This window comes from Calypte anna, chromosome 9 (assembly GCF_003957555.1).
Source record: "Calypte anna isolate BGI_N300 chromosome 9, bCalAnn1_v1.p, whole genome shotgun sequence".
Taxonomy (NCBI): domain Eukaryota; kingdom Metazoa; phylum Chordata; class Aves; order Apodiformes; family Trochilidae; genus Calypte; species Calypte anna.
Genome location: NC_044255.1, coordinates 1,802,435 through 1,817,578, shown reverse-complemented (window position 1 = coordinate 1,817,578; position 15,144 = coordinate 1,802,435). Strand labels below are relative to the sequence as shown.

Here is a 15,144-nt window from a genome sequence, read left to right as displayed (position 1 = left end):
TGTGGTCTTCTGTCCAGCTGAATGGCTCTGGGGAACACTGGCTGAGGCCACGTCCTGGTGCTTTGAGAGCTCTGAACACTGTATTGTGTTTCCATGGTCCCTTTACTCTGGGGATTCACAGAGTATGTGTAGCCTTTGCCACCCCCTTGAAGGAAGATGAGGGGAGTAACTGCCTGAAACCTCTGAGCAAGATGCTGGGGCAGTGCTGAAGGTACTCTGGTGTCTTTGCTTCCCTTCTTCAGCTTTTTGAAGTAAAGGCTCTTGAGTCTGCACAGGTGAGGCTTTGATGCCTGCAACTCTTGCTGCTTCAATCAGGAAGCACAAGGATGAAAAATAACTTCACATGCAGTGGCTCCAGAATGTACTTTAGATTTCCTGCACATCTCTGCTTGAGAAGAGAAAGCTCAGTTTTGTTTTTTGATCTCTGCATGCCTTCACAGGGTTCAAAGCTTTATTTGGGTGTAAAATTGTAGTGGTAAGGTAGAGACCTAGAAAAAACTAGTCACATTTTCTGCTTGCTATTTAGGATGCTTGGAATTTTTTCTTGTTTTTTTTTTTTTTTTTTTTTTTCAAGATGCATGGATGTAAAATGTACCCACACACCTTTTTTTTAAGCCTATAAAACTTTTAATTTCTATTTTACAAATAGCAGCTGGCCAGTGTGGCCTCTGGTGGGGCAGGTGTGGAAGCTCCTGGTGTGTAAGAGCAATAAGATGCTGGCTTGGGAAGGTGGCAGCTCCAAAGGCAGAGTTTAGGTGGCTGTGGTGCCCCTTGGGGTCCTCAACCAACGTTGGGTGCAGATATCCAAGCAGGTCTCAGTTCATGGTGTTTTAGCTTCCCATCTTGGCTTTCAAAGGATCAGTTTTCCAAAGGCTGTTGGCAGTCAGTGACTTGGGAACAATGAGATCTGGCCCTTGGGTTAACCAGAAACTTAATTACCAGCAGGAATTTGCCTGCAGTCCCGATGCCCACAACATTAAGAGGGGTGGAGGGGTAGGGTGATTGAATCCCTGGATGCTGCTGTAGAAATTCACTTTGTATCAAGCTCTGGGTTTAATGATCCTCATGTTTGTTAGTTTTTGTGCTTCTGCAACATTTTGTCAAAACATTTTTATGCTTTTGCAGCATTTCAGCAAAACAAGTTTGGAACAGCTGAAGTTGAACTCTTAAAAGCCCATATGTTACACTGCATAAGAACATGTAAGACTATTCAGGCACGAAAGGAAGTAGAAAATATCAGAATAGGAAAAAAAAATGGTCCAGAAAAAAAAATTGCCATGTGCAAAATAGTCTTTAGTGAGTGAGAATTTTATAGATGGGGGTACCTGTGCTCTACCCTTGAGGAAGTGCCTGTGAAGCTTTCAGAACTGAGATGCTGAATTAAGGTAACCCCTGTGTGTCTGGTGTCAGCTCCAGACTGCTAACTTTTAGCCATCTAGCTGAGAATCATTTAATGAAGTTTAAATTAGAAACCCTTTGTTTCACTGGAATCACGAGGTGTAAGATTTCCAGTTTTAGGTGTTAAATGATAAACCAGATCGATGTGACAGCCCTTCTTCCTGCTACCAAGGGAGGGTGAGCCCAAGTTTCTATGATCTAAACCCATCATAAAATGGGTTATATAACTACTGTATGGGTTATAACCACATCATAGTTTTTGTCCAAAAGCTTCTTTTAAAGACATAGCAAATGCCTTAAGTTGTGGCAGCAGCTTGGCAGTAGGAGGAGTATCTCAGTGAGCATACACTCACCTTGCTCCTATGTCACTGTGACTCAATGATGCTGGGTGAGCCCAGGGGCAGCTATTGCAGTCTTTGTCTGCTTGAGCCTTGCCTGGGGGGTGCTGAGGACAGAAGCTGGGAGCAGTGCTGGATGCTTGCTTTCATTTCTGTGTGGTGAATCAAAGCCTTGAAAGCTACAAATACAGTCTTTGCAGAGTAATCTCCTGAAAATGCTGGTTTGTTAGTAGTACATCCTTTGCTTCTCCCCCCTCTTCCCAGCATTCCCAGTAGGATCTGTCACTCCTATCAGCACACAGCGGTCATAAAAGAAACAAAAGCAACATCATTTTCTAAATGTAAATTTCCTTTCTGGGAAGATGACAAATACTATTGCAGTCCAGGGTTTCCAGAGCCAGGTTACAGAGTTTCTTTTTTGGAGCCAAACCCGCAGTTTCAAAGTCAGGCTGCCCCAGTGTGAGCCTCAGGGAAGAAGTCAACAAAGCTATTTGAGCCCATCTCTTCTCTAGAATTTACTCTTGTCCTTTTAATAGATCAATAGCACAGACAGGAGAGCTGCAAAATCAGAAGATGAAAATAAGTATGTTCTGCTTCACCTTTGTTATTACAGCAATACTCTGTAAATACTCTGAAATATTAGAGAGTACAGAAAGAATTGCTCCTCCTGACCTCTGAGTGCCTGTGGGACAGTCCTGTGTGTCCATCCCCATGTGGAGGTAGTGGCAGAGGTGGGATGCTGAGGAGATGCCACACACAGCACACCAGCAGCACTCTTCTGTTCCCTAAAACCTGCCATGGGAACATTCCAAAGGGAAAAAAGCTCCTTGAGGCACTGATGAGGCACTTCTGCTCACAGTCCTGGCTTGGCTGCATGTACCTATGTGCCTTCATACCTGTCTGGCCTGTGGTAGTACAGCTACCTGTAGCTCTCTGCTTCCTACAGCCAGAGTTCTGCCTGTAGCCACTGCAGGAGTAGTGAGGAAAAACCATGGAAGACACCAGGCAGCAGCCACAGGTGAGCAACACTGCTGCTTAAATTACTGAAGCAATGCCAGAGTCCTGTGAATGTCAAGGGGACACATCTCTTTCTTGGGCTCTAATGCCCCCAGGGAAGGGAAATCCAGAGGCATTCCAGCAGATGTTGTGGCAAATGCATTGGCATCTGGACTCATGTGGATGCCAGTGCCCTGAGTTGGATTTGTCATTCTTCATGAAAGCAGGATCTACTAAAACAGAGTCATTTTGTTTATGCTGGTCCAAAGCCCCAGGTGAGGATGTCCAAGATGGTCTGTGTAGATGACTCAGAGCAAAGTCGAAGGAAAAAGGCTGTTGTGCTGCTATAGCAACTTATAATTGTGCAATTAAGTAGTAAAATGTGATGCTGCTGGCCCAAAGTGGCCATAGGGCTTTGCCTTTCCTTCCCCAGATGCCTGGGCTGTAAAGGATTGCTGTTCCCTTCCCACAGCCCAGCCCACTCCTGGGCTGTACTGGTAGGCACCAAAGTCTGAGGCAAGTCTTGTTTATAAGTTCTCTACAGCAGTACAGAAAAAACTCTTTGAGAGGGTGGCAAGTAAGCATTCTTTACCCAATTTTTTTTGTTTTGTTTTTGTTTTTTTTTTTCTTTAAATGCTTCTTGAATTTGTCATCAGGATTTAATTCCAAAGATCTTCATGGCACTAGGGGAGCATAGGTGAACATGAGGGAGGAGCAGACTGATATAAGGGGTTAAAAAAACAAACAAAAAACCCCACTTGTGTGCCAGGGTTGCTGCCTGTGCCCATGTTTCCAGCCTGGGCAGCAATAAATGCAGAAGCCCTGAGAGGGAGGCAGCACCTTCCTGCACAGAGCCTGCAGGAGCCTGGCAGAGTCTGGATCAAGACTGAACTGGTGTGGGGAGCTGCAGCCTGGATTTCAAGTGTGGCTCAGTCAGCCCAGCTCCTCACTTCCTCATGGAATGCGGGTGCTTTATTCCCTTGCATTGCAGGGCAGAAGGAGCCCTGGGGAGGCAAAATCCTGGGCTCTTTTCTGCCTGCCAGTGCAGCCCAGGGGCTCAGTAGCATCAATACAGTTCCCAGCTGGTGTTCTGGGGAGGCTGAGCAGCATCAGGGGGTAAGGGAGCTGGGCAGGGGCAGGGGGAAGCTATGGGGACATCCCTGTGGCCACTGCCCCTGCCTGTGTGCCTTTGGAAGCAGTGCCTGGGAGGCTGTGGTTTATTTCCCACATCTCCAGCTGGGGCTGCAGTCTGACTGCCAAGTACACTAGAGGTATTAGGGAGCTGCCATAACTTCCTGAGGGTCCCCACCATGGCAGTGATACCTGAGCAGCTTTTCCTTGTGCACAGCTCGATCTATAAGGAAAACCAATGTTTTCCTGCATTATGCACAGGCATGGTTGTTGCTAGAGATTTCTCCACCACACCACTGCTCCTGTGTTTGGGGCTCGTGGGTCCTGTGCCATGAGCCAGGAAGGCTGTGATGCTGACCTGGGGTAACAGCCCAGAACTTTGAAGCTGCTTGCTTTCTTTCCCAGGACTGGCAGAAAGGAAATCCAAAATATCAGAGCAATAAGGTCAGGAATAATGAAATGTGGCTCAGGAGAGGATATTCCAATAAACCAAGGCAGACACCTCCCATCCTCAGAAGGTGAGAGTCAGAGTGCAGGTCAGACACTCTGCAATGAAATCTAATGCTGTACATGTGCTCCTGCACAGCACTCAAGTTGTGACCACATCCCTGGTGGCCTCCTGCTTTGTCTTGTTTCAGCTGTTTGTGGCTGAGCTCTCTGGCAAGGTATGGTCCCCAGCAGGACGAGGGGATGCTTTGGGTTGGGGACATGTGAGGAGCAGCTTGTGGGAAGGCAGCAAAATGGAGCTGCTGGGTGGCTCTTGGGCTGGTGCACTTGTCATCTTCTCAGGGAAGCTGCCACTCAGGCTGATGGGGGATGTTACAGATGTTTTACTGCACCCCCAGCTGCTGCCTCTGCTAAATAATCCAGAACGTTGCTTGTAAAACCACATGCACAGGACCCAGACAAGCTGAAGCTTTAGAGAGCAGTGCTTGGTCTGAACTTGCCCTGGACTCCTCTGGGTATTTTATGGAAGTTGTCTCAACTCTCATTCCTACACGTGCCAATACAATATGTGGTTTTAATAACTTAATGGTCAGAATTTAATCTGGAAGGAAGGTGTTGTGAGGATGCCTGGTGTTTGTGCTTACCCCTGGTACCTCCAGCATGTTTTTCACCATCAGAGGAGTGCTAGCACAGCCTTCATTTTGAGGATGACTCATTTCCTTTCTGTAATACCCTTACTTACTAGTGCTGGTAATACTTCTGTAAGTGGAAGTCATTATTATAGAAAACTGTTGATAAACTGGCTCATCCTACCTTGCCTCTGAGATGGTATCACAAATGGTAGCCTCAACCTTTTATGTTCTGTTGGAGAGAGTAGTTTTGCTTTCAGCCATGGAATTAATTTCCAAAGAGATTCCTGTGTGGTGGCATCAACCACTCAGCCCCATGCAGTGGTTCCTTTGAGACACTGCTTCAGTGAGCCCTTGTTTCCTGTGAGCAGTGTGGGCAGGGTCCTTGCTGGCTGCCCTGTGCCCCATCTCTAAGGGGCTGGAGGAGCAGCCAGGTCTGCCAATAACGAGGCAAAGCTGTGATTGATGGGATGGAGTTTAGCTAAAGGATGCAGAGGCACCAACAATCACTTCTGCAGGCCCTGGTGCTGGCTGTAATCCCAGCACTCCTCATGCTGTGCCCTTGGCTCTAGAGAGGGGGATGAAGGAACTTGACATTTTGACTTTTTTTTTTTTTTTGATTCATGAATCCTGAATTCTGACGTCTTTCTTCTAATGTGAAACCGTTTTAAAAATGGTTGGGTGGGAGAGAGAGGGATGTAATTTGGCTGGTGGCAACTGTGGCAGCAGATGATTGTGTAGCTGTTCTGGCATATGGCTCACACCAGCATGGGGGGAGAATGTTATTTTAAGACCCCCTCCTTTCCTAATGGAAGTGTGAGAAGCAGAACAGTCAGCAGTCTCACACAGCAACTGAGTTTTCGTGGCAGATTTCACTTAACCTGATTTTTGTATTTAAAAAAAAAAAAAAGTTGCATTAGTTTCAACACCTTTTTTTTGCCTCTGTCTGGCTGTGCAATCCAAAGGAAGGATGGGGGCTATAGAAAGCATATGAATCATCCAGGGTCAGCCTGGGTGGCTTTTACTCTCATCCTTCTCACTGTGGATGTTAGGAGCTATTGCCTTTGCCAATGGGATGCTGAGAATCCCAGGATGTCAGCACAGTTGGTGGGTGTCCTGTGTGCTGCTCTATGGGCTGCACCTCTCAGAAATGCTGCCCAGCTTTGCCTCTGCTTCCCATTGCTACTGCTGGCTGTGACCTGGGAATACAACGTTTTCCCCCCAAAATCATTGCACTGCATGCTCAGGTAGCTGACTCCCTTAGTAGGGAGTCCTTGCTTAAGCCTCTGGTGTCCCCAGCAGTCCCCAGAAGTCCTTTGCTGTTGTGGAGTTGGGCAAGAGAGCTGGTACTCCATGTCACCTGTCCAGTTTTCCCTCTGCTGCCTCCCTGGGGATGCCAGGGTTGTGATATGATAACCAAGTAGTGGGGTCACCCAGGAGGGCCCCTGCAGCACCCAGTGAGGTAGGACCTGCTGGGAACAGAGGAGCTGGTGCTGCCCTCCAGGAGCTGCTCGCAGAGCTGAGGAAGGGATGCAGATGGGACAGGTGGTGGCAGAAAAATTTCTCTAATACCTGTTTGCTTTGCAGGAGAGGGTTTGCAAGGGATAGGGAGGAAACCTGAACTTCTGGTGGGTGTGGTGGGAGCCAGCTGTCCCTCTCACTCCATCCTGTAGTGCTGCATCTCATCAGTTAACCCTTCTCTTGGTCCCACTTCTGGTCAGGTTAAAACATGGTGTGGTAAAACCATCGGTTCCTTCACCGACCAGGATAATGGGAAGCCCTTTAATAATTCAAAGGATAAATCCTGTGCTTGGGGTGATGTATTTTGCCAGGGAAAAGTGTAGAAAATGAGCTGGTTCTTGGGTGGGCTGAGTGGAGGTTGCCCATGCTGACTGGGAGCCCTGTTGCTTTTCCTCTCCCCAGATTGTGATGTACATAGGCCAGGTCTCCAAGGACATCCTCAAGTGGCCTCGGCCCCTCTCACCACCTGTGGTCAAGCTGGAGATGAGGACAGATGCTGAGTATGGGATGCCTTCCACCCATGCCATGGCAGCCACTGCCATCTCCTTCTCCTTTCTCATTGCAACTGCAAACCAGTACAAGGTAAGGGTGGAGAAAAAAACAAAAACAAAACAAAACAAACAAACAAAAACCCCACAACAAACTGGCAAGAAAATAAATAAAGCGAAGAAACCCATGTCTGCTTCCAGCAAGCTCCAGAAAACTAGCAAATCCAGAGCTGTTGTCAATTTCAGAGGAGTTGGAATACGTATTTTTCCCTCTTGTTACCCACGGATGGCTGAAAAGAGATACAAGAAGAAATTTTTCTTTCTTTTCTTTCTTCAGCACAATCCCTTTCTGGAGTCACCTGCAAGCAGTGCTGTCCTGATGGCTCAGTGCACTGGAGCTGTAGGCAGTGCTGGTATTTTTATGTATATTGTCTTATATTTTGCCTATATCCTCAGCCTTTGATCTTTCTAAAAGGTTTATTTCCCAGAAACTCACTTCTCTCTGCTGATTTTCTTTTTTTTTTAGTTTCGTTTTCTAAATCCAGACAGATGCTCCCTGTACTTTAACCAATAACATCATTTGGCTGCATCATTTTTAAACATGTTTCTCAGCTCTCTCATTATCTCAGATAACGTAACCAGGAGGATTTGTGTTACTGCTTGGGGGTGTCTTGCTGTCCCTGGGTGTCCTCCCCACGGTGCCAGCCTGTGTGCAGGGACCAAAGCCACCCCTTTGATGAATGGTGTGGTGCTGTGGGGCTGCAGCTCATAGAAACAGAGCTCTCTGAATTTCACTTCCAGCCATGAAGCAGTGGGCTTTGCTTCTGCCCATGGAGCTGGGATGTGCTGCCAGCCTCCTGCCCCACAGGAATTGTGTGGAACCTGCTGGAGCAGCTTGGCAGTGTGATGAGGAGGGGAAAGAGGAGCTGTAATATGGGATATTTGTCAGCTCTGGAAGGCCAGATCCGTGCCAGGTGTCAGATCTGCCCCAATGACCTGCCCAGCACCACTTTCTCCCCTTCCCCAGTCACCAGGCTGCCACTGGGCCACGCAGCTCCCCACAGGTTGTCTCCTGCTTCTTGGAACCTGCTATGAAACTATAAAGCTGCTGTAAAATAATTAAATTCTTTAATTGCCTCTATTAAGAAGGAGAAATCTACCAGTACATTATGCTACTATTTTCTAAAGCTGCCCCAGTCATCAATTACTGGCCTGGAGCAGCTCCCAGGCTGCCTGCTGAGGAGGAGATAAAGTGGACATAAAGCCTCAGAAGGCTTAGAGAAGTGAGGAAAAACCAGCTTTTTATGAACTGGGAGTGACATCTGCAGCCGAGTCTGAGCTCTCTGTTTCAGGGGCTTGAGAATGCCAGGGGGAAAGGGTCAGGAGTGAGTTGTTATGCTTAAAATATCCACAGCAGCATTTTTGCACTGGCCTATGGCCACCCTGGTTTGTTGTCAGTCTCTAGTAGTAGATGGAGACTTTGTGTCCAATCAGGTGAATTAATTGGTTTATTTATATTTTTGGTTGATTTTTTTTTTTGTTTTTTTTAGAAAAGGAATCTACCAGGCCACTCTGCTTCAGGATAGGAATGAGTGGATTAAGGGCTAATATGTTAAGCTTATCCCTTCCCATGTGTGCTTTGGGTTTTTTTCCTTTTTAAAAGTTGATTGATTTCAACATTTGTTTCCACATTCATAGGCAACCTGGGGAATTGAGCAGAGACAGCTTCCTAAGAAGGTGATTAAACCTCAAGTGGCAGAGGGAAGAGTGGTTCTGACTGCTCTGAGAGCTGGACTCTGTTTCAGCCCAGACATGGATTTCTCCTGTCACCCACTGCTCCAGGACTAGGGATCATGATTCTGGTGCACCTCTGAGGCTCTGGCATTCCCTCTGCCTTTTTTCCTAAGGGCCTTGGCACTGACATGGATTTGCAGGGGGATGTTGTTGGGGAAAAAATTCTGTAAATGCCATTTATTGCCCAAATTTCTCCATGTTGGGACCAGAGCTTTGCAGAAGCTGGAGCCAGAGAGAGTGCAGTGACCTTCTGGCTGCACGTTGACCAATGTGAGGTCTCAGGTCACATTGATCTCTTTGGGAAAGGAGAGCTCAGGAGCTGCTTCCCAACGTGACATCCTCATGGCAGCCTGGGTGCTTGGGTTTTATGTCAGATCTGCACTGATGTTAAAGCAGATAACGGTGGAACACTTGGGGTTAGATTTATTTATTTTATTTTTTTTTCTTTTCCCTTTTTACAGTATCCATTTGAACTGGGCCTGGCAGCAGCATTTGTGTTTTCAGTGCTGGTGTGTCTCAGCAGGCTCTACACAGGGATGCACACTGTCCTGGTAAGGATGCCCTGCACCCCTCTGTGCCTCCACCTCCCCTCCAGCCCTTCCCATCCTATGCCAGGTACCCCCTGCCTTGAGCCTGCCACTGCAGGAACACAGGAGTCATGGCACTGAGTTTCAGGCTCTAGGTTCAAAGGCAGATGTGAGGAAACCCTCAGGCTATTGCTATTTGAGTCTGCAGTGGAATTATTTATATTTATCCCATTAGGGAAGCATGGCACACGTGGGTTGAGGAGCAGGGAGAGGGCGGCGAGGCAGCCTCTCAATTGTAGCCCTGTTTTGAAGTTTTAATTGCAAGGAATGCAGTTGAGCAACTGATGCTGCTCCTTGGCTAAGCCTTTTGTGCAATAGTATCACTGTTGTCAGCGAGAAATAGCCTGGGCTGGCTCAGGCTGGGAGTGTCAGAGGAGGAATAGCAGGGCTGTGAGTCACCAAGTGGAGAGTGGAGGAGAGGAAAAGTGTGACAAGTGAGGTGCTGGGGAGGACAGCAAGTCCCACGTTACCCTCCAGGGACATGGCACTTCTTAGGACAAGCCTCTTGTTTGCAGCTTGCAGAAGTCCATTCTCAAGGGACTGGGGTTGCACAAATACTTCACCTGAAAATCATCATAAAATATCAGTGACTTTAAAGGACAGATCTGTTGGGCACAGTTGTTCAGGGATGTCAACCATCCTTCCAGAACAGATTTCAGTGAGATTTCAACTGGAGAGAGTAAACATTATTGATTTGTTACATTCAGTGGTCTGAGGGATGGTCCAGCTGCCCAAGCACGGGGAAGAACTCCCAGCTTCTTCCCCACTGGAATCTGATACACGTTGTTTGTTGGTTGTATATACATAAATAATTGCATTTTAAACTAAGTAATAATTATGTTTGTTATAATAAGGAGGGTTGATTAATGTAAGAAAGGGAGCCCTTATGAGATTAAGGTTATCTATAAAATATAGCTTGGCATTCTCTTCCAGGCCTAGTAGATCAAAACAACATCTTAGACTGGGGCAGAAGACACCCTTTCTGGGCTAGTGCCCTTAAGTCCATCAGTAAAGATTCTTCACATACTTCTTTTGTTGGCCCTTCATGATGAAAGGCTGCTCTAAATTTAGATGGATTTTAGGGTAAAGAATAAAAAGATCTTTGTGCCTTTGACATGATAAAAAATGGCTTTTTTTTTTTTTTTTTTTTTTTTTTAAGAAAAAAAGCTCCTTAGTCTAACTGCAAGCAGTGCAGTCTTTCCAAAGGGCAAATATACTTTGACTGGGTCTTCATCCTATGCCTGTTGTGATGGAGCTGGACCTGGGAATGTCTGCCCAAATTCAACCCCTCTCTTTGCAGTGCAGCCTGTCCCACTTGCAGGGGCAGGTTCTGGTGTCCCTTGCAGGGGCAGGTTCTGCTCAGAGAAACAGCCCAGCTCAGAGCTGTTTAGTGCACTTTAAGGGCTGCTCCCACCCCGAGCTGCCAGAGGGGCTGCAGCTCTGCCCACCCATTGCATGGGCACCCAGGGTGCTGTGGAGCCAAGGCACAGAGCTTGCCCAGCCAAACCACCAGACAAAACAGCCTCTGTCTGATGGATTTCTAACTTAATGGAAAATGAATACCAACAGGGTACAAATGTGTAGTAATAAGCAATCATAGTGTTTTAGGAAAGCAAAAGGCAAATATATCCACTGAATAGATGTAACTGATTTTTTTCCCATTTGAGGAACCAGAGGAGTGGCAAAGGGGTTGCACTATTCTCTACTGCAGCTGTAGCTGAAGCTTCAGTTCAGAGGCTCATCTTCTGTAGTCTCAGCTTTAAAAATCAGTCTGTATTTCAGCATTGCTTGTGTTGCTTTCAGATCAGGAGTGACCTCAGTGGCACAGTCATGTAAGTAGAAAAGATGTCTAATTAAAGACCTTCTGGAGATGTACTGTGCCAGTATGAGAAATATCTGCATCATTAGAGCTGTATCAGAGGGCAAAGGCAAGGAACACCCATTGCCTGGGCTGGCAGCAGGAGAGCATCACCCCACCGGGGAGAGGCAAGGAAGGCACCCAGTAACACTGCTGAGAGGAAATGGGATAACAATAACCCACCTTCCCCACCATAACATGAGAATATCCCATGGTTGTAGACAAGCAGGAGACAGGCAGAGTGCTTCCTTTGAGGTCTGAAGTGATGGAGTGTGAGGAGCTGATGAAAAGGCAATCTGGTGTTACCTGGAAAGGTCAAAGTGAAGATTTGGACATGTATTGAAGCAGAGAAGATGTAACAGTCTAGGGGTGTGTTTTAAGGAGGAAAAAGCAATTTGAGACATTAGGACTACAGTTTGGTTTTTTGGGGGGGGGAGGTTCTGAGTTTTTTGTGGGTTTTTTTCTTTGCAGACAATTGTATTTTAGAATACATTCCTTTACTCCCCATCTTAAAAATCTGGCTCATTTTTTGTTCCCTGTCTCAGTGAGCTGAAGTTTTTCTGTCTCACCATTGCTGAAGCATGGCTGGGTCCCCTCACGTTCGAAGTGACGAGTGATGGTTCCCAGGAGTGCACAGTATTCCAAAGAGATGCCAGCAAAACCATTGCCAATCATACTGGGAAGAACTTCACCAGCCAAGAGCAGCCCCCAGAGCAGGGGGAAGCCTGTAGCCTTCTTTTAACCCTTCAGGGCCAGCAGTAGAAATTTCTTAACAGGCCAAGCTCAGGGATTTGGCACTTGCTGAGCCACAGCTGGTGCTGGGACTGGGTCCCTGGGACTGCAGCTTCCCACGGGCACTGCCCTGAGCTCAAGGCAGGAGTGCCCTGGGCCAGCCAGGGTGGGGCAGGATGCAGGGAGAAGTCAAAGGTCATTTTTTTTAATGACCAAAAAGAAACTTAAAGGTTGTTTCAGTAAGCAAAGTAGTTTTTTTTTTTTATTTTAAATTTTCCCCTGAGGTATCCTGATTCAGTGCTGGTGCATCTGTTGCTGCTTAGGGAGAGGTTACACTGTGGGTCCCACCCTGCTCCCTTCCTGTGCTGTACCTGGGTTTATTTTTTTAACACCATCATTAATCCTGAAGTGATCTTAAAAATTTTCAAGCTGATAAACGAATAATGTATTAGCATCACTTTACAGACTGTGGCAGCACAGTCCTTGTGGGATGAAACAGAGCAACCTATAGGAGTGGAAAAAGCAAGTGAGAGATTTCTGCTGAGGAGGGAGTGTAGCATCTTCCCATGAAGGGGCTCTGGGCAGTAAGTGACCAGAGGCAAGACTGAACAGGAGAAGTGTTATTTTTGCTTTGATTTGAAACATGATGCTTGACCAGCAGTGTGCTTGGGGTGCTGGATCAATGTTCTGAGAGCTTTTTGTGACTTTGCATCTCCAACCATAGTTCAATGGGAGGAGCATAGTAGGGTCTTGCCTTCAGAAAGGCTTTTGCAATCCTAAAACGAAGCATGCTCCAAGACCTTGTGGAACCAAAAACCCATGAGCACAGCAGCAGCAGTGCTCATACCCACAGCCCATGGCACTGCTGTGCTGCCTGGGTGGTGATCAGAAAGGACTTTGAAATGCCCCTGTCCTGTTTCTCATCCAATGGGAATTGTGTTGCCAATTGCTTTTCTTTATGAACCTGCAGCACAGGAAAATAACTTGAAGGGTTTGCAGCATTAGAAATCCAATAATGGCAGCAAAGCAAAATGTCAGCTCTCTAGCAGTTAAAATCAGCAGGGTGGATCCCCCCTTGTGTGTACTCAGCCCTGGTGAGGCCACACCTTGAGTCCTGTGTCCAGTTCTGGGCTCCTCAGTTCAGGAAGGATATCAAGGTCCTGGAGCAGGTCCAAAGGAGGCAACTGGGCTGGTGAAGGGACTTGAACACAGACCCTATGAGGAGAGGCTGAGGGAGCTGGGGGTGTTCAACCTAAAGAAGAGGAGGCTCAGGGGAGACCTCATCACTCTCTCCAACTCCCTGAAAGGAGGTTGGAGCCAGGGAGGGGTCGGTCTCTTTTCCCAGGCAACTCTCAGCAAGACAAGAGGGCAGGGTCTCAAGTTGTGCCAGGGGAGGTTTAGGTTGGACATTAGAAAGAATTTCTTTCTGGAGAGGGTGATCAGGCATTGGAATGGGCTGCCCAGGGAAGGAGTGGATTCTCCATCCCTGGAATTACTTAAAAAGAGCCTGGATGTGGCACTCAGTGCCATGGTCTAGCAACTGCAACGGTGGTTCAAGGGTTGGACTTGATGATCTCTGAGGTCCCTTCCAACCCAGCCAATTCTATGATTCTATGATTCCATTTCTGGAGTCAGGAAAGCTGGGGAGGGATTTTTTACAAGTAATAGGACAAGAGCTTCAAACTGGGAGAGGGGGAGACCTAGAATAGAAATTAGGAAATAATGCTATAGTGTGAGGGTGGTGAGACATTGGAACGGGGTTCAAAGGGAAGCTGTGGCTGCCCCATCTCTGGAAACGTTCAAGGCCAGGTTGGATGAGGCTTTGAGCAACCTGGTCTAGTGGGAGGTGTCCCTGCCCATGGCAGGTGATCTTTAAGGTCCCTTCCAACCCAAACCCTGCTGTGATTCTATGAGCTGGCCAGATGCTGGTGACTGTGGTGGAGGCAGGAAGGTGCAGGGCTGAGCTGAGCTGTGGGGGTTTTGGGGAGGGATGTATCCTGTGGAGGACTCAGCTGGGGAATCCCAGCAGGGAACCGGGAGGCTTTAAGCTTTGCCAGTAGGGCTGCACCTCGAGCAAAATTCATGCCTGCCCTCATTTAAAAATTCCTTTGTAATTGAGGGTTTGGCGAGAGGCTAATCTGTTTACACAGGCAGGAATGTGCTTCCTGGGAGTGCATCCAGCATCTGCACCACCGGGAGAAGCTCAGGGCTCACCTGGGGCTGCAGCAGGGAGACCCCAGAAAAGCGAAGCTGTTTTCTCCCCAGAACCAGATCCATCCCTTCTCTTCCCAGCTTCTCAGTTGAACAAGAGAGGGTATGTGGGGGGGGAATAATTAAGTCTGCACCACTAAATATCTTTGTAAAATATTGGTCTTGAACTGAGCCACCACTTCTGAGTGTTCAGGAAGTGCTACCTCTGCCCGTGGGTACCAGAAGCTGCTGATGGCCACGGCTGGGTATGGCTCATGCTCCCCAGCAGTTCCTAGAAAGGACACCTCCAGTGTGCAGTCCATATGCTGGTGGGTAGGGGTAACACCAGAATGAACAGCTGGTCTCCAAACTTGTTTGGTTGTGAACCCCTAACAGTAACAAAGTTTTCAGCATGCACCCCAATACACATGTACTAGCTGTACATGTTTACTGCTGTATTGATATATTTTAGTGTAAATTAGAGAAGGATGATACAGGGATAAAATAAGCACTGCTCTTAAATGACATTTTAATTTTATTTTATTATTGGTGCAAGAAAGTATTTTATTCCCAGACCCCAATGGTTTGCCTTGTGCCCCTACTTCAGAGGCCACTGACACAAGGCACTGATGGGGAGCAGATCTGGCTCCGTGTCCTGCTTGAAAACTGCAGGAGCCCCTTTTCTGTATCAGGGTGGAATGGGAGGATAACAAACCTCAGAAAACTTCAATCAGTTCCATAAATAGAGGCTGTCTGGGTCCTGGCTGGGAACTGCTGGAATCGGCTGTGTAAATCTGAGCAAAGCCTTTACTGGGGAATGTTCATATTTGGTTAAATGTCTTTAATTGGAACAGAAAAGCAGGTGAGAAACTTTTGGCTTTCACTCATTGGTCACCCGTGGAGGGGGTAATGAGATATCAGGATTTTTTTTCTAATATGAGGAGGACAAAGAGTAGGGTGGGAAACAGAGGCATGCAGGGGTGATGGGATTTCTGAGCACCAGTGCTGGGAGCAAACCCCAGCTCTGTTGTGTGG

At 47.3% G+C, this 15,144-nt stretch overlaps 1 protein-coding gene across 2 annotated transcripts in view; it reads left to right on the top strand.

Annotated features, from left to right (window-relative positions):
* Positions 1-15,144, top strand: part of SGPP2 (sphingosine-1-phosphate phosphatase 2) — a 33,358-nt gene that overhangs the window by 15,292 nt on the left and 2,922 nt on the right. For both annotated transcript variants that reach the window (XM_030456231.1, XM_030456232.1), the window contains 2 exons: positions 6,863-7,042; positions 9,204-9,293. In XM_030456231.1, coding sequence (XP_030312091.1) covers positions 6,863-7,042; positions 9,204-9,293 — 270 coding nt within the window. The remainder of the gene's footprint in view (positions 1-6,862; positions 7,043-9,203; positions 9,294-15,144) is intronic.